Genomic DNA, 23,826 nt, shown 5'->3' with positions numbered 1-23,826 from the left:
CTCAGAAATCTAGTCTCCCACACCTGCCAGAATCACAACAGGTCCCAATCCTACTGGGAGAGGGAGGAGGGTACTTAGTTGAACTGGCAGCCCAGTGTGTGATCTCCTGTCAGCCTGAGGAACAGTGAGCCTGTCTCCCAATAATGCTCCTTCTGTCTACATTATATGTAAATATTTTATAATATGTAATTGTCGTAAATGTCTGTAATATGTCTGTAGATTTTATATTAATGTTATTTTTTGTTTTGTTTCATGTGAATTTGAACACTGATTGTACCTATTGGTCATGCTAGTAAAGCACCTTGAATTGAATTGAATTGAGAGAGAAAATGAGAAAGAGAAGAGAGAGATGCGATAACAACCTTTGCACATTAATGTAGGGCTTTCGGGCTCACGTGAATTTGCGCGCTACTGTACAACCTGCGCTACTGCTGTGTACATACAGTTGGAACATGTTGTGATATTTAGAAAAATAAAAAAAATGTCAATATAATGCCAATAATATTTGCTGTTTTCGTTTTTCAAATACATTTTTATTTGTTAAAAGAAAACTGATGGCGACAGCTGGGTTTGAACAATCAACTCAATGGAAAGTCTTATACTACTGTTTGTGCAACAGTGCATGAATATAGTTATACCGTTATTAATTTCTTTAGATCCGTGATTCCATATTATATTCCCTATTAATCCAATCTAAAAGTATGCTTCTGTTTACTCCTATATTGAGCCGATTTGCAGAAAAGCTTAAAACTATCACTTTTCTCACAAAGTACTGTATACTGTATAAACGTACAGTCACATGGTCAGAAGGAGCAAGGAACACATAAAAATGTTTCCAAAATAACCACATGTAAGACTTTGATGCTTGAAATGTTTAGGGAGAAATGGAATACTGGTGTGTATTTTTTCTTTAAAATACCAAGACTAGCTATATACAGTACAGTTTACATACAGTAATATGTTTATGTTCCTAAATTAATATCATTTATGGGCATGTGAAAGGCATGGTGAATCGGAGATTCTCAATAATTTGCATGATTGGAAACAAATGTGTGATCGGATCAATGAAATGCTGTGGTGTTACTTTTTGTCAATGAAAAAATAAAGTCTTTTCGTTTATAAATACGGTTACAAAGAATGTGGACCAGGGTAAAACTTTGAGTTTACAGCTTGTCCAAGGTCATTCTTTATTAATACTATTAGTAATATCTTCGGTAAAGACTTTGATGGCAACGGCTCAAATGTTGTTCATGAGAGGTTGAGCTTTATTAGCTCCACCTGGCTGTAATTCCAGATACTATTATCTTACTTGTGGTATTATGCAGTATTATACGGTAACCCGTGTTATACCGTGACAAGCCCACCACGTTTTACCGTGGTATAACCCGCTTGTTTTGAATGTCTGCATCTATAGGTTTACCTGTTTTGAAACTTTATGAGTCAATAACGATTAACATATTCCCAATCCTAAAAAGCAGACATCTCATTTTATTTGAAATTCTATCTAAATCCATATAAAATATATACTGCAAAGGAACAAGTAATAGGTTTATTCCATGATGAAAAAAAGAAGAAAGAGAACACAACGTTTCGGCCGTGGAGCCTTCTTCACATGAAAAAGGCTCCACGGCCGAAACGTTGTGTTCTCTTTCTTCTTTTTTTCAGCATGGAATAAACCTATTACTTGTTCCTTTGCAGCCTACGCATGCTGACGCAGCTACCCACCTGAACTAAAATATATACTTTTTCTTACCAAAGATTTTAACTAAACGTATGTTAAATAAGTATAACATTTGCTGATGATAAAATATGTATATGCTAGATTTCATTTAAGACGGTATCTTCAAGGCATTTTGAGTTTATGATGCCTGTTAAAAGGAATGTGATAAACTGCACAACTGCAAAACCCTTCAAAACACCAAATCAGCACTGAATCTAACTGTAGGGTTTGATTTGTATGTGTGAAAGGGTTCATTCTAAATTTGGTTAAGCTGAAGAAGGGAAGAATACACCTGTTGTGTGGAAAGCTTACAGAGAAAATAAGTGACATATCAGATAAACTAGAAGGTGAGGAAGAGCTCTGTCAGGACATTTGTATGTTGAACCTAAATACAATAGTCATAAATATATGCTCAAAAAAGCTTAAAAAAAAGATTTATGGTAACATAAAAGATCGCCCAGGCCTGCACTCAGATTATAAAAACCCTTCAAGAATGATTGTATTCAGAGTATAGCAAAATATTTTTTAATATGTCCCTGTGTGTTCACTGGAAAGGACTTTTGTGAAAGGTTAAAACTCTGTACAAACCTTTAGTTAGCTGTGGTGTGATTTCTTGCATCCCTACATAGGGATATACTTAAAATCTCTTCAAATATTCTTGAGGAACCTGTTATTCATTTTCAAAGCCATAAAAAAAAACATAGAACACTTAGTTGCTTAAATTTCCTTCATAATGTATATGCCTAAATATTTTATATCTAATTTCCGTGAATATTTATAGCTATAGGTATTACTTAGATATTTTAATAAAGTAAATACTGATTTTACTGTTTCAGTTGCAGTACTGTTAAGAATTATAATAATCTTCAAACTCTAGAATTAAAAACATTTTTGGGCAAATGGCTATTATTCACTTGTAGTGCATTTGACACTTTACAAAACATTACATATATTCCTTAATAAAAGAAAAGTCAAAGGAAAGTTTATGTAATCTACTCTCTAATAATAATCTAATCATCTAATAATGATACTTGTATCCAAGAAATCCAACTTATTATTTTCAGAAATGTGGAATTGTTTTCCCTTCATTTTACCATGCTTACAAAGCAGTTCTTCATTTCCTGCTCCCATGATTCCTGCTAAAAAAAAGTTAAATTGTCTATAACATGATGAGAACCCATGTGAGGTGGAATGCTAAGTCAGTTCAAATTGTGCTATGTCCTGCTGAGAGTGCTCAATAAAAGCATCTCATTTACTTAATGTGCCCTTTGAAAACACACAAGGAGCAAAGATTCAATATTTTAACGTCGGGCTTGACAAGTCTGAGTATGCAAAAAATCAGTCATCTCAGCTAAGGCAATTTACTTCTACAGCAGAAAAACAATATGAAATATGTCTGAAATAAATGTAAAGTAACAAATGTTTTGACTTTTTTCTCTCTCAAAGTGAAATAAATCAACAGATCTCTTGTTTAAGTTTTATCTGGTATGCTTTTGTCATCAGTTTTGCTCTGCATTGCATGATTATTTATTGTTACAGGGAAAAATAAACTCATACCAACTTTCACTAAATTATAAAGTACACATTTTCAAATATGACAGAAGTGAAATATAGTATATTATGTAAGTTTTAAAGCATAGCAGTAGTGTTATAAAGAGGGGATTACAAATATAGAGAAAATCAGAAATTGACCAAAAGGATAAGTCAATAATTAAAACAATCATAACCCCCAACGTCTAAAGATTTTGACAAGAACATAACTGAGCAGTTGGTATAATTGGAGGCACTTGAGCTCTTTGTTCTCTGGCACAGTCTTGGTGAAAAGAATAATAATTCTGATGCAATGGTTTAAACAAATTTTAACAATGACAATACACACACTAAACAACACATTATAGACATACACAGACTGGCCACAATTGTAAAATAAGTACAAACATACTAACAAGTCATTTCAGAGGGAGGCCCATGCCTTAACAACCCAGAAAAACCCAGGACTGCTACCAAGTGTTCACTTTTATAATGCCTAAAAGGGCCAAAAAAGAGAAAGCTGCCTTCTAAACTAAACAGAATATGACCTACAGTTAAATCTCTCTCTGTAAACCTAGATCCTAGAAAATCAGAGGGATCCTGTCCCCCTCTTCTTTACTCAGGAAATCAACAAAATAGCAAGCTCTATACTCAACATTCAACTCTTTATGGATGATCAGGACAAGGAACTCTCACCTTCTGTTTTTTATCCCTTGTCATACTTTCTGTCTTTTTCTGTTTCTTCTTGTCTGTATCTCTGTACTTGCCCATTTAATGGTGTGATCCTAGACAGTTGATGACAGTTTTAATAATTTACAAAGAACTCAATTTAACTATGGTAAACCAGGGTAAACTTTACAATTGCTTTCATCCCTGATTTTCACACCCCTACATCTCAGCAAGAATCTCCTGGTTTTAAAGCTTCCAGAATACTTTCAATGTAGCCAGGTGTTACCCATTGTATCTAGATTATTAAAGATACTTCATTAGCTACAACGGTTGGAACAGTATACAGATGCAGCAATTCAGAATGTGTGTCAAAACTTGTGTCAGCAGTAAGCTAGTTGTGCTGTACCATGGTATTATTCAGCATACCAGATTTTCCTTTTCACTGCCCAAAGAAGTTTGACAGGTGACACCTGTGGTGCACCAAACGTTAGTGAAACAGTAGCTTCATTTTACTTGTTCTAAAACTCATGTAAGGGGTAATATTTTGTAGCTGAAAATAAAAATAATAATTGTAGTTTAATAACAGTTCTGATTGCCATTAAAAATGTTAATTTATTAACATAAATATAATATATAGCTGGTACTGGTAGCTGAAAATTAAAAAAAAAACAATAATGTACACAATAGTATTCCACCTTCTTCATAAGCATTTTTATATTTAATTCACTTGCTGTAGTTATTTTGAAAAGGTTTTAATTTTCCATGAACATGAGCTCTTGTTATTGTTGTGATGGAAAGTGAAACGCTTATAGACACTGGAAAAAGCAAACCTTGTGGTTTTTAATTTAGCACGTCCAAGCTGAGTGATACATTGGTGGTTTAGTGGTACAATTCTCACCTGCCATGCTAGAGGTTGGGGTTTGAATCCCAACCAATGCATAAATTGTATTTGCATAAATTTAAGACCTCATTTTCAGCAGCAAGATATTTTGCCACTACTTAAAGGGACATCAGAAAAAACTAGAAGAGTACATGAATCAGAATATGATATGCCAAGTTCTCGAGGAGGTTGGCTGCAAAGTTCTACACTCAAGTTGCTTTGTCAAATAGTAACACCTCCTGCTTTCATTTTTTTTAACCTGCTACAACCTTCTGATCACTGTTTGTTTTATACTGGTATTCCTGCCACACCAAATATAAATTCCTAGCTATGCTACTGCTGATAGTTGATTCAATGCCAGCCAGTGAGCCTTTAGAATAACTGGCACTCATGATCTTCATGGTAAAAATGCTTTGCATATTTGTGAGTAACATTGTTACTTAAATGTGTACTAATACAAAATATAAATTATTTTAAATGTAAACATATGAAAGGAAACAATACAGTTACAACTGACTTTGCAATAAACTTTTGTTTTATATATCTGGCTGAGTAATCTTGTGGTGTGAAAGAGCCCCAAGGTACGCTGGGCAAACGTTCCAAGGTCAAATTCTTCCAGCACGGGGGTACCTTTAAAGCGGAGACGACGGCACCGACATTTTTTGTTGCGCCTTCTCTTTAAAGCCCTGGCCAAATATGAAGACAGTACGTACAGTTATAATTCAAACGGAATTAAAAACTACACATCCCAGTTACCATGGTGGTGCTTATGATCATTGCGTTCAACGAAACAGGGAGAAAAATCAGTCACATGACTTTGGGGCAGAGTTTCGAAAGCTTAACCTATCAGCAACAAAGCGAAATTTACACGATAGGCTACCTCAAACTGTCAGTTACACGACTGTGTATGTCGCTTAAGCCACTCCTATTTGGCATTTTAGTTATGGAGGCGAGAAGACGCCCCCCCCCCGGGTGTCTGATTTGCCGCCATCTTTAACTGTTCCGTGTCCGAATCGTAGTAGCTACGCATACAAAATAAAGTTAATCCCAGCTACAAAACATATTTTTGTGGTTAGAGGGCGTAAAACATCAGTATTTACTGCTATTAATTACTGTATGATTTATAGAAATCTGAGCCTGGATATAAAGTTAGATATAAAGTTAAAATCTCGACAAAGCAATGTAGGAAATACAGAGAAAATAAATCCTTTCTGATATCTAAAATCAGTTTCGATCAAGGTCTCTAAAACGAACAAGAAAAAGAGGATTTTCGGAGGGCAATTATGCTGTGTTTATATAGAATAACTGATTTATGAGCAATCTAATTTCTTGTTTGTTTAAAACAGTGAAATGTCAGCTGCAAAAGATTGCACCAGAAACAGCACTCTCTCTGCCTGTCATAGACGTTCAGGAAAGGCTGAATGAAGTCATGTCAAGTACAATAATTCGGTGATCAATAATAACAGTTGTAGGACAAGAAACAAAAGATAGTGAAAACTTAAGGCTAAAACTCAAATTCATTCTACAAATTAATGCAAATGAAAATTCAGGACGTTAAAGTGCTAGAGGTGTAAAAAATACAAAAATGCACATGGGCAAAAAGTTTTAGAAGTGGAGCAGGTGTTGCTTTTAAATAAGCAAACAGAAAAAAAGCCATGACTATAGTGCAGAAGAGGGATGCAGGAACACTTGCTTAGATATACAAAAAAATCACAAAAAGGTGTATGTTACAAAAGAACATGCAAACATGTTCATCATGTACATGAACATGTACATCAATTTCCCTTCGCGATCAATAAAGTCTTATCTATAAACAAGAAACAGAGCGAGGAATCAGAAAATTATCATGCATAAAAAACAGCAATTCTGTCAGTGAGCCCTAAATAAATTAATAGCAACCATGGTTTCATGGAGGGCTTCTCAGATAGTTGGGCATTCAGGTAGATTGGCAGGTGAAAGGATTTGTAAACATATTTTGTTAAAGCAAGTAAGTTTTTTCCGCAACACATAAAAGACATTTTTCCAAGAAAGTTTAGCCTTTGTCACTAATGAAACCACTAAATAAAAGACATAAATATAGAAATCTTAAGATTTTTTTTATTCAATGTTGGTAGTAAGATGAACTGTTAGGTTGAGCTAAGTGTATATTTTGTTGCAGAGTTGCTGCAAGATGTTGACAGTGAAAAAAGGTATTTAGAAATGAGTTATTTCAAGAAGAAAATTTTTAGAATAATTGCAAATAATTGCACAGAAAACAGGCAGTTAGATTGATCAGATTAGTATGAAAAGTAATTTAGCAAAGGGAATGAGAAGAGTGACAAACTAGTATACTTTAGATCTTCTTTTCTGAACCAGGGAAAATCTGATCATGTTTCTCTATAACAATAATAAAAAACTTTATTTTATATATCACCTTTAAAAGTGGCATCTCAAGCAATACAGTAGATGTAAAAACAGATAAAAGGACCACAGATTACAAAGTAAATACATATAAGAAAGACAAGCAGTTAGAGGTGCTACCAAAATTAGAAAATGAAGCAGATACAGACACTAAGTCTTCTGAAAAGAAAGGTTCTGAGGTTAGATTTAAATGCACTCAGGATACAGTACGTGACTGATATCACTGGGAATACAAATTGAGAGCTCTGGGGTGCAGCTAGAGAAGACCCTGTCACCCACAGAATGTAGATGTTCTTGAGGACAGCTAGAAGACCAGAGTCAGACAGACAAAGGTGGGGAGTAGACAGATAATAAGCCATATACTGTAGGTACTGAATGAGGATAAGGATTTTGAAGTTGACTCGAAACCTGATAGGTAACCAGTGCAAGGACTTGAAAACAGGTGTAATGCATCCCTGATAGGATTCTTGCTGTCATATTCTGAACATATTGAAGATTGCTCAGTGTGAATTTAATTTCCCCAGTGAACAGGATGTGCATTTATTAATTCTAGAAAAAAAAGCCTTTCTTGATTTCTCTAGTTCTTAGTTTCTCTAGTTCCCTTTAAAATAAACTATTATTCCACAATGCAGAGTATTACATGGCCAGTATTTACACATGATATTCGTGATTTAAAGAAATTAACACAAGCAGCTTTTGGAGATTTAAGTGTTGGCTGAGTTATTGCAGGATAAAAAACTAGAGATGTTGGTAAGAAGAAGATAATTTGGGGAAAGCTGAGGAATACACTGATAACAAGAACACTTCCTAATGGGGTTAGGCATACTTTTGATGAAGATGATGAAGTTAACAGACTATATTTTTACATAGATACTGAAATAAGGATTGTATTTTAGATTATGTGTAGTTGCTGGCATTTGAACTGTGTGTTGGATGTACATGAATTGAAGGAATGGGCAAACATAGCTGATGCGGATCCACAGAGCCAGCATATTAAGATGTTTATTATTAGAGGCAATTTGTTTAAATAACTAGGTATGGATACTGATGTGCAAGAGAGGTGGAAAGGCTGTTTCCTTAAGCCAGCACTATAAAATATTTTATTCTCAGTGAGATGCTGCCATTTCATAGTGGGTTTCTAACACTGTGTATAGTTCCATCCACACAGTGCCTTTACTTCCATCCATTTCTAATCTCTTTATGCAGTACAGTGGATTTGGAGCCTATCCCAGTAAGCAACGGACACAAGGCAGAATACACCCTGGACATAGCACCAGTCCATCACAGGACAGACAGACACAAACACACACACACCAGGGCCAGTTTTCCCATAAACCAATTAACTTACCAGTATGTTTTGGAGTGTGAGAGGGAGTCATATCACACATATGGAGAAATGTAACCCAGAGAGAACATGCAAACCCCACACACACAGGATGGCAGGAATTGAACCTAGGACCCCAGTGCTGCAAGATAGCAATGCTAACCACTTCGCCACCATTATAAATGGATGGATATCTTAGTTATCTTTCTAGTTCACAGGTTTGCATGCATAATTTAATTTTGAAAGCCACTGAGACATCAGGTACTACTGTTGTATTTATGAAAAAGAAACAAAACAAAAAACATACTAACAACTGTGCCATCCTATTCCTTAGTTAATACAAGTGTTTAATTTTCCATTACACTTTAAATAATTATTATATATAATAAATATGTAAATATATAAACAACAAATAACATTTTTCAAAAACTTTTTTCAGAATTATTTTAATGTTATTTTGCCCAAAGTACGGCTTCTTAAAAAAGAAGGAAGTTATTCCTTGTAAGTCATTCAATCAACTACTCCCTTCTTTTTTATTTTTAATGCACTTATTAGTGCTATTAGTGCAGGAAAGTGCTAATGGGTTGTGCAGTTCATTAAGGATTCACTGCACTACCTGGCAGTTTTACAGAGTAATGTAGTTCTGCATCAGATTATTTGACAAAATAAAAACAGCATTACACAGTACTGTGACACTTGCTGTGGTATACTGCCTGAAACCTTGCACATTTTAAATGGCTGCATCTGTATTATGTCATGTCAGAGAAGCATGTTTTTGTGTAAAAAAACATTTAATTTTTTAATTATCCCCATTTAATCCCTAGACAAAACCAATCAACCACTATTCCATCTTTATCATTACCACACCACTCTACCTACTCTGAAACAAGACATTAATACATAATTTTCTAACTCATCAGTGGATTGAATTAGAATAAAAGAGTGGAGTGTACATTCCAACTAGAAGAGAGGATCCCTTGAGTCACAAGGAATTTTAAAGAGGTTTCAAAACACACTTACACTGACAGTTGTGCTCACTCAAACCTCTGGTCAGTTCAATTCCTTTTATTGTGATTTATGACCAGTATTAACAAATGCTACAGTGTGAAGTCAAATCCCTTATTATCTTGGGCACATAACTGAGGAATGCATCTTGTCCATACAGAAGCTTTATAAAGCTTCATAGCTTGGAAAATTACTTTAAACTATAATTTTATATAGTTTATACTATATTTTTGTATCACATTTTTTATGGAATGTTGTCTAATGTATTTGTAAGCATTTTATACCCAATAAAAGGGATCTAGTGAAAAGCCAAAGAATATGCTGCCATGCAATTGACAAGGATTACTAGTCTTTTCAAACAATGTGTTAGCACCCCTGCAATCATGCACATGACAAAAGACTAAAGTATTTTCCCCACTTTCATGATTTTGCCACTATGTTTCCGTGCCACTGTGTTTCCCCATGGTTTGAAAATTTGTGTCTAAATCAGTGGTTCAGTGGTACGCCTGGAGTGCCCCCAGGTGGTATGCCAGATGACCCCGGAAATTTGTTGTGTGCACTGAAAACTTGGATTAAAAAATTATGTACATTTTTCATCTGTAATTTACTTAATTGGTTTCAGAAAGCTTGAGACAGGTTTTCATATTTTCTATTTTTAGAAACGTAGTTACGTCGATACAGTGCGCACTAATACTTGAGTGTTCAACTCTTGAGCTTTGAGAGACACAGCTTAGCGTCATAATCACCAACAGAACAAAATCAAAAAAGATAAAAATAATACCTCGCAAAAATCAAGTATTATGTCATGGCTGAAAGAAATAGACCCCAAGAGTACTGACGCTACCTCCGATGGATCACGCATACCTGTTGAAAACAAGAAGGATTATACATCGGCCATTGACACAAGCTCTGCTGCTGAACCTGACACAGACAGCACTAGTGTTAGCAAGCATCAGAAAATGGCTACAAGGCGGTACAATCCAAATGATCTAAGCCATTATTGTTCTCAAACTGTGGTAAGCGGAGAGCCACCAGGCAGTACGCCATATGACCCTGGAACTTTGTTGTGTGCACTGAAAAATTGGGACGGGTTTTCATATTTTCTATTTTAATAAAATTTGTTTGTGTCAAGAGCTACTAGAAAGCTACTATTTAATTCTATACCATTGTATAGGAATGTGTGCTATGAACATAAGTGACCAATTGTATTAAAAAAAGTTATCTCCAGCAAATAGGGAAGTAGGAGAATGTGCGTGATTTTGGACCAATGCCAATGTTGTAAGCACAGGAAAGCATAGAAATGCATACTACAAATGCTGGCAATCTTGTGAGCACAGGAAAGCATGATAGATAAAAGAAAAATATTTAAGAACTGTTCTAGGTTAATTTGAAAAAAATACACAGAGCATCTCTGTGTTTAACTCCCATGCGCATGAAATAAAAACTTCTTTTAACTTCTGAGACAAACTCCTGAAATGGAAACGGGGAAAAATGCAAGCTTGTGGATTGCTAAAGCAGCCCCACCTTAGTTGTGAAGAACTTTGTTTACTATTGGCAAAAGAGCTGACACGTATTATGTGTGGAGAAAAAGCTGCTGAACAGCTTGACCTGCTGCCCCTCTGAAAGACACAGTCACTCATAGAATTATTGATATGGTAGATGATGTCAAAAGTACACTGATAGAGCGCATTATGAGCAGATGCTTATCACTGCAATTAGATAAGTCTATAAACATTGTTGATTTGGCTCAACCAATGAATTCACATCTGCTTTGCTTGACTAAACAGGCTCACCCCCTCACTGAAATGGTGATTTTTTATTATTTATTATTTTTAATTACTGTTGCTCCTTTTGTCATTCGGTAAAGCGCTTTGAGAAGCCACCTTTAAAGGCACTATATCAAATAAAGTTTATCATTATAATATTTATTATATGTGTATGTGAGTGCATGCGTGCACGCGCACTCATCTTGGTCATTGAGATTTTCTGGGGTTCCTATGCGGAGAAGACTTGTAGGTGGTACTTGGATGCTTTGGTTTGATCAGGGGTGGTACTTTGTCCAAAAAGTTTAAGACTACTGATCTAAGCACTCAGTGCTATTTTTATTATGTGTGTGTGTGTGTGCATGCTCATGTTGGTCATTGAGATTTTCTGTAGTTCCAATGAGAAGATGACTGTAGGTGGTACATGGAAATTTAGTTTGATCAGTGGTGGTACTTGGTCCAAAAAGTTTGAGAACCACTAAACCATAAATATACTGAATTGTTACAGCTTTAGATGACTGAGAAGTGTCTCTTTGATTTTAGATAAAGATTGTGACACTTGTAAGAGTAAACAAGTCTAGTTTCAAAGCAGTGGGGATGTTTGCTGAGGTCTGGGGGGTCCCTTCAGCAAAAACAATTGCAAAGTTTACATTTTCATACCTACAGTGCCTTGCGAAAGTATTCGGCCCCCTTGAACTTTTCAACCTTTTGCCACATTTCAGGCTTCAAACATAAAGATATAAATGTTTTATTTTATGTGAAGAATCACCAACAAGTGGGACACAATTGTGAAGTGGAACGAAATCTATTGGATTTTTGAAACTTTTTTAACTAATAAAAAAATGAAAAGTGGGGCGTGCAAAATTATTCGGCCCCCTTGTGTTAATACTTTGTAGAGCCACCTTTTGCTGCGATTACAGCTGCAAGTCGCTTGGGGTATGTCTCTATCAGTTTTGCACATCGAGAGACTGAAATTCTTGCCCATTCTTCCTTGCAAAACAGCTTGAGCTCAGTGAGGTTGGATGGAGAGCGTTTGTGAACAGCAGTTTTCAGCTCTTTCCACAGATTCTCGATTGGATTCAGGTCTGGACTTTGACTTGGCCATTCAAACACCTGGATACGTTTATTTGTGAACCATTCCTTTGTAGATTTTGCTGTATGTTTGGGATCATTGTCTTGTTGGAAGATAAATCTCCGTCCCAGTTTCAGGTCTTTTGCAGACTCCAACAGGTTTTCATCCAGAATGGTCCTGTATTTGGCTGCATCCATCTTCCCCTCAATTTTAACCATCTTCCCTGTCCCTGCTGAAGAAAAGCAGGCCCAAACCATGATGCTGCCACCACCATGTTTGACAGTGGGGATGGTGTGTTGAGGGTCATGAGCTGTGTTGCTTTTACGCCAAACATATCGTTTTGCATTGTGGCCAAAAAGTTCGATTTTGGTTTCATCTGACCAGAGCACCTTCTTCCACATGTTTGGGGTGTCTCCCAGGTGGCTTGTGGCAAACTTTAGACGAGACTTTTTATGGATATCTTTGAGAAATGGCTTTCTTCTTGCCACTCTTCCATAAAGGCCAGATTTGTGCAGTGTAAGACTGATTGTTGTCCTATGGACAGACTCTCCCACCTCAGCTGTAGTTCTCTGCAGTTCATCCAGAGTGATCATGGGCCTCTTGGCTGCATCTCTGATCAGTCTTCTCCTTGTCTGAGCTGAAAGTTTAGAGGGACGGCCAGGTCTTGGTAGATTTGCAGTGGTCTGATACTCCTTCCATTTCAAGATGATCGCTTGCACAGTGCTCCTTGGGATGTTTGAAGCTTGGGAAATCTTTTTGTATCCAAATCCAGCTTTAAACTTCTCCACAACAGTATTACGGACCTGCCTGGTGTGTTCCTTGGTCTTCATGATGCTCTCTGCGCTTTCAACAGAACCTTGAGACTATCACAGAGCAGGTGCATTTATACAGAGACTTGATTACACACAGGTGGATTCTATTTATCACCATCAGTCATTTAGGACAACATTGGATCATTCAGAGATCCTCGCTGAACTTCTGGAGTGAGTTTGCTGCACTGAAAGTAAAGGGGCCGAATAATTTTGCACGCCCCACTTTTCATTTTTTTATTAGTTAAAAAAGTTTCAAAAATCCAATAGATTTCGTTCCACTTCACAATTGTGTCCCACTTGTTGGTGATTCTTCACATAAAATAAAAAATGTATATCTTTATGTTTGAAGCCTGAAATGTGGCAAAAGGTTGAAAAGTTCAAGGGGGCCGAATACTTTCGCAAGGCACTGTAGGTAAATTCTCAGGTTAATAATTGTCAATGAGGAGTATAAAACACACAATATAAGACCAATATAAGAGCACAGAGAGACAACAAGATCCAGAAAAAGAAAAAAAATCAGGTAAGAAGAGAGGAGAGACAAGAGTCCAGAGGAGTTGGAGCCCCTACTTCATAATCATCCCAGCAAAACCTGACTAGAGCTAAAGCCAGCAGCCATATCACCCTGCAACTCACAACTGGCAACCCACTGAAGCTAAGCAGGTGTGAGCCTGGTCAGTACCTGGATGGGAGACCTCCTGGGAAAAACTAAGGTTGCTGCTGGAAGAGGTGTTAGTGGGACCAGCAGGAAGCGCTCACTCTGTGGTCCATGTGGGTCCTAATGCCCCAGTATAGTGACAGGGACACTACACTGTAAACAGGCGCCGTCCTTCGGATGAGACATAAAATCGAGGTCCTGACTTCTCTAAAATTGTTTCTCTAAATTTCCCATTGGCCCTTACCAATCACGGCCTCCTAATAATCCCTATTCATTACTCTGCTCTCCTCCCCACTGATAGCTGATGTGTGGTGAGTGTTCTGGTGCACTATGGCTGCTGTCGCATCATCCAGGTGGATGCTGCACATTGGTGGTGGTGGTGGGGAGTCCCCATTACCTGTAAAGCGCTTTGAGTGGAGTGCCCAGAAAAGCGCTATATAAGTGTAAGCAATTATTATTTATTATAAATATTTCAACCCTGTTAGAGAGAGCTTGTTATTCTTGGGTTTCCTGGGTAAAAATATCTCAGTTAGAAACGTATTTCCTGCTCAGAGTGCATTTTTAGAATAGGGAAATAGGCTCCAATTTATGTTATGGCATCTAGGCTGCAAAAAGAGAGATTTAATTGGAGGTTGCACTGCATTTATTTAGAAAGCAGCTTATCTGTTATTTGGCCTCTGTAGGCATTAATTAAAAGCTTCAAACTTAGTAGAAATCTGGGAGTTTTCTGGGTGATGAGAATGTTAGGACTCTAAAACACCTTGTTTGTAAATACTGTACAGATGCACACATCTTCAATTTTAACATATCGATTTACATTTGCATACCTAAGTAAATTGTGATGATTGTCAATGAGGAGTACAAAAATACAATATAAGATAAAATATTCAATATAACATATTCAATATTAAGTTATATTAATAATGAAATAAAAACGCAAATGAGCAAAAGTGAATACTGTCAACTGTTCAACTGGTTTAATTCAAAACACGTTATTCAGTGGGGCAATTTAACAGACTCCTCAAGCCTCAAAACGAAATCGTATATATTGTAATAAGAATCGAGAATGACAAAGCAGTTTTAAAAATACCTCTGAAACTATAATAATGTGGCTGATCCTTATTAACAGTGTTAATTTAATAATAATAATTTCAAGCTTCTTGTATCTTTCTCAAAGTATTTTCTTCAGTTTTCATAAGCTTCGCTTATTAAAATATCTATTTACGAGACATGATGTTTCAGATGGCCATATGTTTGTGAACAAATGACACAGAGCCTGCAAAGCGCTGTGATTCGGACACAGAAAGCATGGAAAGCAACTGGTTTGACATGTACAGTAAATGTGACACCTATGGTGCTCTTTTTAGCTGATCTTATGCTGACTATGCATGCTTACACAGCTCCCTAAGTGAATTCTTGTACTTGACTTAGAAAGCATTAGAGATCTTTACATTTTTATTTTCAACAAATTGTAAATATGATATTTACATTGTCGTTTTTTATTAATTTTTCACTTAAGCATACAGAGGAGTGTCAGCTGTCAAGGAGAGCATCCCCCCATTCCCCCTTCCCCCTTCCCCCGATGGACAAACTGAAAAAACAATTGGGAAGTGTTAACTATCCAGCCATTGCAACTGCAGCAGCGACAAATAAATAAAAAATAAACTTATTTTTCTCCTGATGGTAACTGTAACAAATTGTCACGTTTCACATGCTTGCGAAACAATCATGACATTCTCATCCAATCAAAGGTTTGATGTTTGTTTTTTATTTTGAAACCGTGATCTTGACATGCAGGTGTGAAGTAGTTAACAGTGTAGCGGCGAGGCTTATTAATAAGGCAGAATTAAGTGTTCTGAGCCTTCCCAAATGAGGCCCCATTTCTCTGTTCATCTCTGTGGTGCAGCCACAGAGAAACTATTCATGCAGGCTGATTTAAGATGTTTTCTTTTGATAAGAAACAAGCTCCCAAAGGGGGATGCACTTAGCTAAGCCTGGCTATCATGATCAATGGTCATCCATTGGTGCCTATCTGTCTAGGGAGTGCCAGTTGGACATCTGGACTGCATTCCTAAGTGTCAGGAGTAAGTGACTCATATCTCACCTTGATCAACCAATCAGGGACTGGTAGGGCCGAGTAACCCACGTGGGACTCTGATGCCCATGGAACTTTCAGCCAATCAATGAGCTGAAGTTCCTCCAGGTAAAAACAGGCAACACAGAGATTCAGTAAGATTAAGTAAGATTCTGGAGAGGATTCTGTGGACTGTTCTAAAGGGAATTCAAAGGAGAATTCCAGGGCAGGACGGCCCAGGAGCAGAAGGCTCCCAAGGGCAGGACATTCTCCCAGCGCGCCTCCTGACCATCCTGAGACTCAGCCCGGACAACCACGGAACGGCCAGTGTGTCCGAGTGCCAGAACTTTCCTTTGTTCTAAGAGTCTAGAGCGGAGGTTGCCAGAGAGTAACCAGAGGATCCACCCGAGGTTAGCGTCAGCAGCAAGCCTCGTGAACAGGTCAGAACTGTGGACAGCTGAATCACTATTCAGAACTAGCTCTTCATCAGGAACGAACCGGTCCTCTTCCTGACTTGCTGGGACCCACAGTCATCTTTTCTCCTGTGCACAAACTGTGCTAGTAGCACCGTCGCAAGCCGCACAGCACAGCCTGGCACCGAGCCAGACAGCGCGGATTGGACAGCAACAGCCTGCAACTGTTCCTTTGTGGCCGCAGGAGATCTGAATCCCCAAAGATTGGATGAGTATTCAACTTCAATGCATTACAGCTCGAGAATTCAATTGTTATCCCAACCAGTTGATATCAATTTAATTCCTAAGAGTTATGTACTTGTTTTGAGTATCTAATGTAGAAGTTATAACCAGGTTCATTTATGAAACGGTCTTAATGAATGATATACTGAACGTATATCCTCTTGATATGTGTAACTCTTTGTAACTGACCGAATATATACCTTTTGTATTCTGATAACCCTCTCGATAAGATCTGTTAGGTTTACATGCATATTCTATGTATTAATAAATGTATCCTCTTGTATTAGTACCTGTGTGTGTGCGTTGTTTGAGTTGTGTTGGATGGTTGGACTCTAAAGACATCAAAAGAATCAACTTTGTGATTTACTGCTACAATTAATAATTGTCTCAGTAAATGCCCAAACCCTACAGAACTGGTGCCTTCAGAGAGCCACTATGATTACATATTTGGCGTCCCTGAGACGGTTTTCTTACAACAGCTTCAGATTTAAAAGGTTATTAATAATATCTTCCATGTGGCATTAACATTGGAATGTTCTTACAAGTGTAAAAAGAGGCGATACACAATGTGTCTCCTCTATAACTCTTCAGTTTAAAGAGAAATTCAATCAGAGCCACACAGCATTGTCCAATAATACTCTTCTTGTGTCTAGATTAGTAGGATTTGCGCAATAAGCACATTTTTTAATGGGGATGACATTACCCACATCCATATCACTGTTCAACACAGTTGGAGTGTCCGTTAATAAAACAGAGCGCCTTCAAATACATATAACTACTGCATAATTTCTTTATCCTATTCAGCTAAATGAGGGGAATCAAATCAGTCAGAATCTTAAGAGTGCCAATTGTGAAAATAACCCTTCTTCCCTCTTTTTAATTCACAAAAATTCACACCGGCGCAAACAACAAGCTATAATAGGGGACAATTTTTATGTATTCGCTATATAAGAAACAAACCGAAAGTAATACTATGATTGCGCTTTGAACCATTGGGTGCATTGCTTTGTCCATTACCACTACAAGGACAATAAACGTTTTTTAATAAGAATCGGATGTCAAAATGTTTCGAAATGTCCACCTGTGATATTTTAGCTGCTTAGTTACACAATTCCATATTCATATAACTATCAAGTGATGTTAAATCACTACAACATTTGTTTTTTTACAATAACAGCAAGTGGTGTTCTTTAGTATGGATTCTTAGAAAAGGATGAAACATTATAACTTTTTATGAAGTACACAATATAAGCTTAATAATGTTAGAACAGGCATGTTAAAACCAGAACCCACTAAGTTACCAAGTTAAAGACTTTGATATGTAAAATATTAATGAATAATTAAATTATTTATGATGAAGGTAGAAGGTTGTCTGTTTTGCCCAACTGAGCAATCTTGCTTTTATAAAATATACCTACTTTTTAATGTTTACTGATTAACACACTGTAATACAAAATTTAAAATTATTAAAGTCTAAAGAGTATACAACTTAAATTCTTAATTGGAAAAACATTGTCCCACTGCAGTGACCAAGATTAGAAACCGGGCGTTTTCTGGTGACAGCTCAAATGTTATACATGTGATGTTAAGCTTAATTAGCTCCACCTGGATGTTTTACAAGGTTTTACAAGGTGCCTCTGGATACTATTATCAAAATTTAATTCAATGCAGTATAATTCGGCATGATGCACCACGCCTACCACGTTTTAACGCAGCGTACTCTGCTCATTTTCATGGCTGGATCTGTACAAAGATTAACTTGCGTATTGTATGTTTTGTTGTGTGTAGTCATTGTAATAAATATATGTTTAAACAAGTGTGTGTGGATTATTATTCTTTTCACCAAAGCTCTGTCAGGGAATAAAGAATTGATGTACCTCTAATTAAACCAGCCCCTCAGGTATTTTCTGGAGAAATCACTTACAAGTTGGGCCTTATGAAAATGTATTTTACTTATTGACTAAACCTCTTTGTAAATCTCTGATTTTTACCTTTTATGTGACCCGCAATTTGTAACTGGAGCTGTGGTAGCTCATATGGCAAGGGCATCTAGCTTCTGACTGGAAGATCCCAGGTTCAATCCTAGGTAGGGGCAAGCTTGCTCTAATTCCTTCCAGACGACTCCCAGGTCCACTCATCCTGCTTTCCAAATGAGTACCGGGGGTTAATCCTTTCGCGGGTAACAGGCTGGCTGGAGCGTGATGCTGACCACATCACCTCCACCTCCAGTGTCAGATGATCAAGAAAAATGGTGGCCCTTGCCCCCCATTCCCCATGGGCCTTGATGACCTGAAAAGGACCTACCTACCCATTTGTAACAATATAAAATATACATGTGAATGAAAGAAAAGAAATATAAGAGTTTTCTTAAAATACTCCACTAATTGGTTACCTACCCAAATACTGTCTTCTTGGCGATACTGCTTCCAGTTTCTGCCAGTGTCACTGAACATTAGGAGGTAACTTGTCACCCAGTCTGAACTCCCATATCTCCCTTGTGTGGCAACAGCAGTAATCTCAGTTCTTTCTCCAAGATCAATCTGAAGCCATTGATATTTGTTAGAGTCCAAGGGGGACCAACCACCAGCACCTTTAAAATCAAAAGGAAAACAAAAAGAAGGGAACAGTGATTTAAGGCATTGGAGTTAATTTATTTAAATGTACCAGTTGGTTCAGAAAAAAAAAAACTATAAAAATGAAAAATGAATAAAATTAAGATTTGATCAAAGATTTGATTGCACTTCACAATTAAACCTACTAGTTCATATAATAATTATATAATTGCTGACACTCCACTCAAAGCGCTTTTACAGGTAATGGGGACTCCCTTCCACCACCACCAATGTGTAGCATCCACCTGGATGATGCAACGGCAGCCATTGGTAAAGGCCAATAGGAAATTTTGGACCGGATACCCGGGTAACACCCCTACTCTTTTCGATAAACGCCCTGGGATTTTAAATGACCACAGAGAACCAGGTCCTTATATCTCATCCGAAGGACAGCACCTTTTTTTTACAGTATGGTGTCCCCGTCACTATACTGGGACATTAGGACCCACACAGACCCCACAGGGTGAGTGTCCTCTGCTTGCTCCTCTAACACCAGTTCCAGCAGCAACCTTAGTTTTTCCGAGGAGGTCTCCCTTCCAAGTCCTGACCAGGATCTCACTTGGTTAGCTTCAGTGGGTTTCAGATGTGAGTTGCTGGGTGATATGGCTGCTGGCCATATTTTTGGGTATCAGTAGCTTCTAGGATGAGTTACTTTTGCATTAATAGTGTTGTCCATTCCTACTGTGTATTAACAAATGTACATACACCTCCATAGATCCATCTCTAATACACTTAAAACGAATATATACTGGACAAAAAAATAAATAACAAACAAACCAAATTACACACTTATCTCTAAACCAGCAGCATAGCTAGTTTAAATATTCTGAAGTATGATTCATGACTCACTTTCAATTCCTTTAAGTTTTGATAAACAATAACTTTAAATAATAAAGTTCTTTGAGGTGAATCATGTTGTGTTTGACTAGATGGCAATTTAGTGTTACTTAATTTGTTTTAATATATTTTAACATTTTATGAGTAATACATAATTGCATAAATAATAAATGTTTAACACTTGATATTTTGAAGAATAACCTCAATTTAGCAAAATTGGTGAATAGCCTGAATTTCGAGGGAAAAAAAATCATTCTGCATTTAACATGCTAGTATCATATCAAAATCTTGAAAATGTAATCTCAAAAGGCTAGGGGAGTAAACCCTGACGGAGAAATCCAGATTGAAGCCCAAATGATGGGAGGGATCATCATATCCCACTGGTTAGCTACAGCCCACTTCAAGCCAGGCAGCCCCCAGCTAGTAATTTGCTGAACTGCCACAGTCTGCCTGCTTCATTGGGTGCATGGAGCTGAGAGAATCGACTTGACAAGCAGACTAAAAACACTGCACCAAGCAAACACAGAAGCACTAAGAGATCACCAGTTCTGCGCTTAGCAAGTTGTAATATCAGGACCATGTGCCCGGGCCTTTCTGATGACCCAGGTCAAATTGACGACTCTAGGAAGACAGCCATTATCAACCTAGAATTCAAGAGGCTGAATACTGAACGAGAATGGGCAAAGGCTTCTGGAATTCTGGAATTCCCTCGTTTTCTTTAAGATGCAACTCCAGCCCAGGCAAGTCAATCGCTTAAAGCAGAAAGGCCGCCCTAGCATCAATACTGCAAAGATAGCAGTCCCAGACCTATGCGAGCGTTTTGCAGAGTCCATTGAGAAACTACACCAAAACTTCCCCATAGACAGCACCGAAAAGAGATGGAACCACATCCGCAATGCAATCTACATTACATCCATAGATATCTTTGGCAAGAAAAAGAGACCAGGCTGGTTTGAAACTGGATTTGCTGAGCTGGAACCAGTCAACTACAAGAGAAATCCCTCTGAAAAGATCTTTACAGCACTCAGGAAAACCCGGAGCAACGCTCAATGTACTCAATGTTCAATGCTAGGCGCTTTGCCAACAACTATTGGCTGAAACTCTGTAAGAACATCCAGTTGTCCGCTGACTGTGGTAACATTAATTCAATTTATTTTTATATAGCGCCTTTCACAACAAGGTTGCCCCAAGGTTCTTAACAATACAATTGATGATACATTTTGTCAATACAGACCAGAAGACTACGGAGTAGAGGAATCAAAAACTCCTTAGTAAGGAGAGAAAAAACCTCTAGGGGTCCAAGGTCAACTGGTTGCCCAAACCCTTTGGGCATGCTAACATTATATAATTTAAAAAAGGAAATGATGAGGGTATTAATCGATACATCCATCATGTTTTCTGTGTGTTAGTACTCCATGCAGATCTCTGTATCTCTGTAAAGTCCGCCCTGTACCTGACAGGAAGCCAATGAAGAGAGCTAAGTATGGGGGTTATATGGTTGTACTTTCTGCTCCTAGAACCAATTCTAGCTGCTGCATTCTGAATTTGCTGAAAGGTGTTGAAAGAGTAGTGAGTGCTCCCTGATAATAGGGCATTGCAGTAGTCTAACCTGCGTTATACAAGAGCATGTAGTAATTTCTCTGTGTCTTGAGTGGAGAGAAACTGCCGTAGTTTTGCAATATTTCTTAACTGTAGGAAGCATGTTTTAGATACTGTTTTAAGATGAGAGTTAAGTAATAGCCCTGTGTCTAATATGACACCTAAGTTATGTGCTGAGGCAAATTTTTAAAAAGTTAAGTCCTGAAGTTATAGTAGTCCTATGAGTATTGTTGCCTCCAAACAACATAACCTCTGTTTTATCAGAGTTGAGTAACTAAAAGTTTTCACACATCCTAGTCTTTACTTCATTAATGCAATTACCTAAAGTGATAAAAGACATGTTGTCATTACGTGTAAAGGTAATGCATATTTGAGTGTCATCGGCATATGAATGAAAGTTAATATTATGGTTTTGTATTATCCTACCTAGCAGAAGCATGTACAGAAAGAACCATATTGGTCCCAGCACTGATCCCTGTGGTACCTCAAATTGAACTGGTGACATTGACGAAGAAGTACAATTATTAGATATTCGAACAAAAAATGGAGTGGTCAACCGTGTCAAAGGCAGCACTAAGATCGAGAAGTAAAAGCACTGTTGCATTCCCTGTTTCAGTAACTCTTGTTAATGCAGTTTCAGGGCTGTGGCCTTGGCGGAAACGAGGCTGAAATTTCTCAAGTATATTTTTTTAATCCAGATACGATTGCAGCTAGGCCACAACCATTCTCAGAAGAATTTTAGATAGAAATGGGACATTTGAAACAGGCTTGTAGTTGTTAAGAACCTGTGGATCCAAATTTGACTTCTTAACAACCGCTAACTTAAATTGGTCAGGTACAGATGCAGCCATTCAAAATGGGTGGGGTATTTAGCGGCATACCCCGGTGGGCGTGTCACGGTATCACGCGGTTAATCGTGTCATTTGACGTCATGCCAGAAAGTATCCGGCGTCACCTTGTAAAACCGCCAGGGGGAGCTTAACCTCTCATGTACAGCATTTGAGCTTTTAATTTTGAACTGTGTATTACAGCATGTTAATCATTAAAATGTTGGTATATTTTATGAAAGCAAGATTGCTCAGTTGGACAAAAGTACACAACCTACCTTTATCAGAAATATTTATGCATCAAGGCCTTTACCGAAGATATTACTAATAGTATTAATAATGAATGACTTTGGACAAGCTGTATACTCAAAGTATAATTTCTTTAGCACATTTGTACAAGCACTTGGAATCTGTCCAAGCCCTACATTTTGTTTTACTCCAACGGGCATAAAAACTCCCTTGCTTTTCACAGGGCATTTCATAATTTCTTACTACGAAAATGATTTAAAATGCGACACTTATCATTCAACTAGAGCTCAAAATATCACAAGGATCCTCAAGGGCACAGCAAAGACTGTATTAAAACATACTTGTATGAGATACATGAGAATCCAGGCTTTTTTATCAACGCTTTCTTTTCCGTATACCAGATTTTATGGAACCACTTCAGAAGGGTGTCAGCCAGTCAGATTACAGGAATTGGTACTTTAAAGGAAAAATACACACTGGTATTCCATTTCTCCCTAACAATTTTAAGCATCGAAGTATTTAACTAGCATGTGAAATAGCGTGTGAAAAAGTGGTAGTTTTAAGCTTTTTTGCTAATATAATATGGAATCGCGTATCTAAAGAATTTAATAACGATATGATTAAATTCATGTACTGCGACAGGGTTGTGTAGGGCTGTTTTGCCCCACTCTTCATGCGACTTCCCTTGTAGCCTACTGGTCTACGTGCCCGATTACCAACTCATGGGTTGTGTGCTCAAATCCAGCTGGTGCTGGACTTTTCTTTTAACAAACATTTCTTCGAAAAAATAGAATAGCAATATTATGGATAATCAATTGACTTTTATATTTCAAAATATCACAACATGATCAATTCTAAGTCATTTTTGATAACTATGAATAGTCACCTTCTTCCCTTCTGACAACAGTCCCTGCTTCTGCTTCCTGCTTCTATCGTGTGTGTGTGTGGGGGGGGATCCCTTTAGATCTCCCTTCAGATTTAAAAGGTTATTAATCATATCTTCGGCGTCACATCTTCCCAGTGTAGCTGATCTTTTTCTGCCTGGGTAAACTGTTACAAAGCTTTAGAGAACTTAACATTTCTATTATCAATGAATTGTAAAT

At 37.4% G+C, this 23,826-nt stretch overlaps 1 protein-coding gene across 1 annotated transcript in view; it reads right to left on the bottom strand.

Annotated features, from left to right (window-relative positions):
• cntnap3 (contactin associated protein family member 3) overlaps window positions 1–23,826 on the bottom strand; it is a 345,658-nt gene that overhangs the window by 201,806 nt on the left and 120,026 nt on the right. Inside the window, exon 3 of the mRNA XM_015338241.2 lies at window positions 18,996–19,189. Coding sequence (XP_015193727.2) covers window positions 18,996–19,189 — 194 coding nt within the window. The remainder of the gene's footprint in view (window positions 1–18,995; window positions 19,190–23,826) is intronic.

This window comes from Lepisosteus oculatus, chromosome 3 (genome assembly GCF_040954835.1).
Source record: "Lepisosteus oculatus isolate fLepOcu1 chromosome 3, fLepOcu1.hap2, whole genome shotgun sequence".
Classification (NCBI taxonomy): domain Eukaryota; kingdom Metazoa; phylum Chordata; class Actinopteri; order Semionotiformes; family Lepisosteidae; genus Lepisosteus; species Lepisosteus oculatus.
This window is presented reverse-complemented; position numbering and strand designations above follow the sequence as displayed.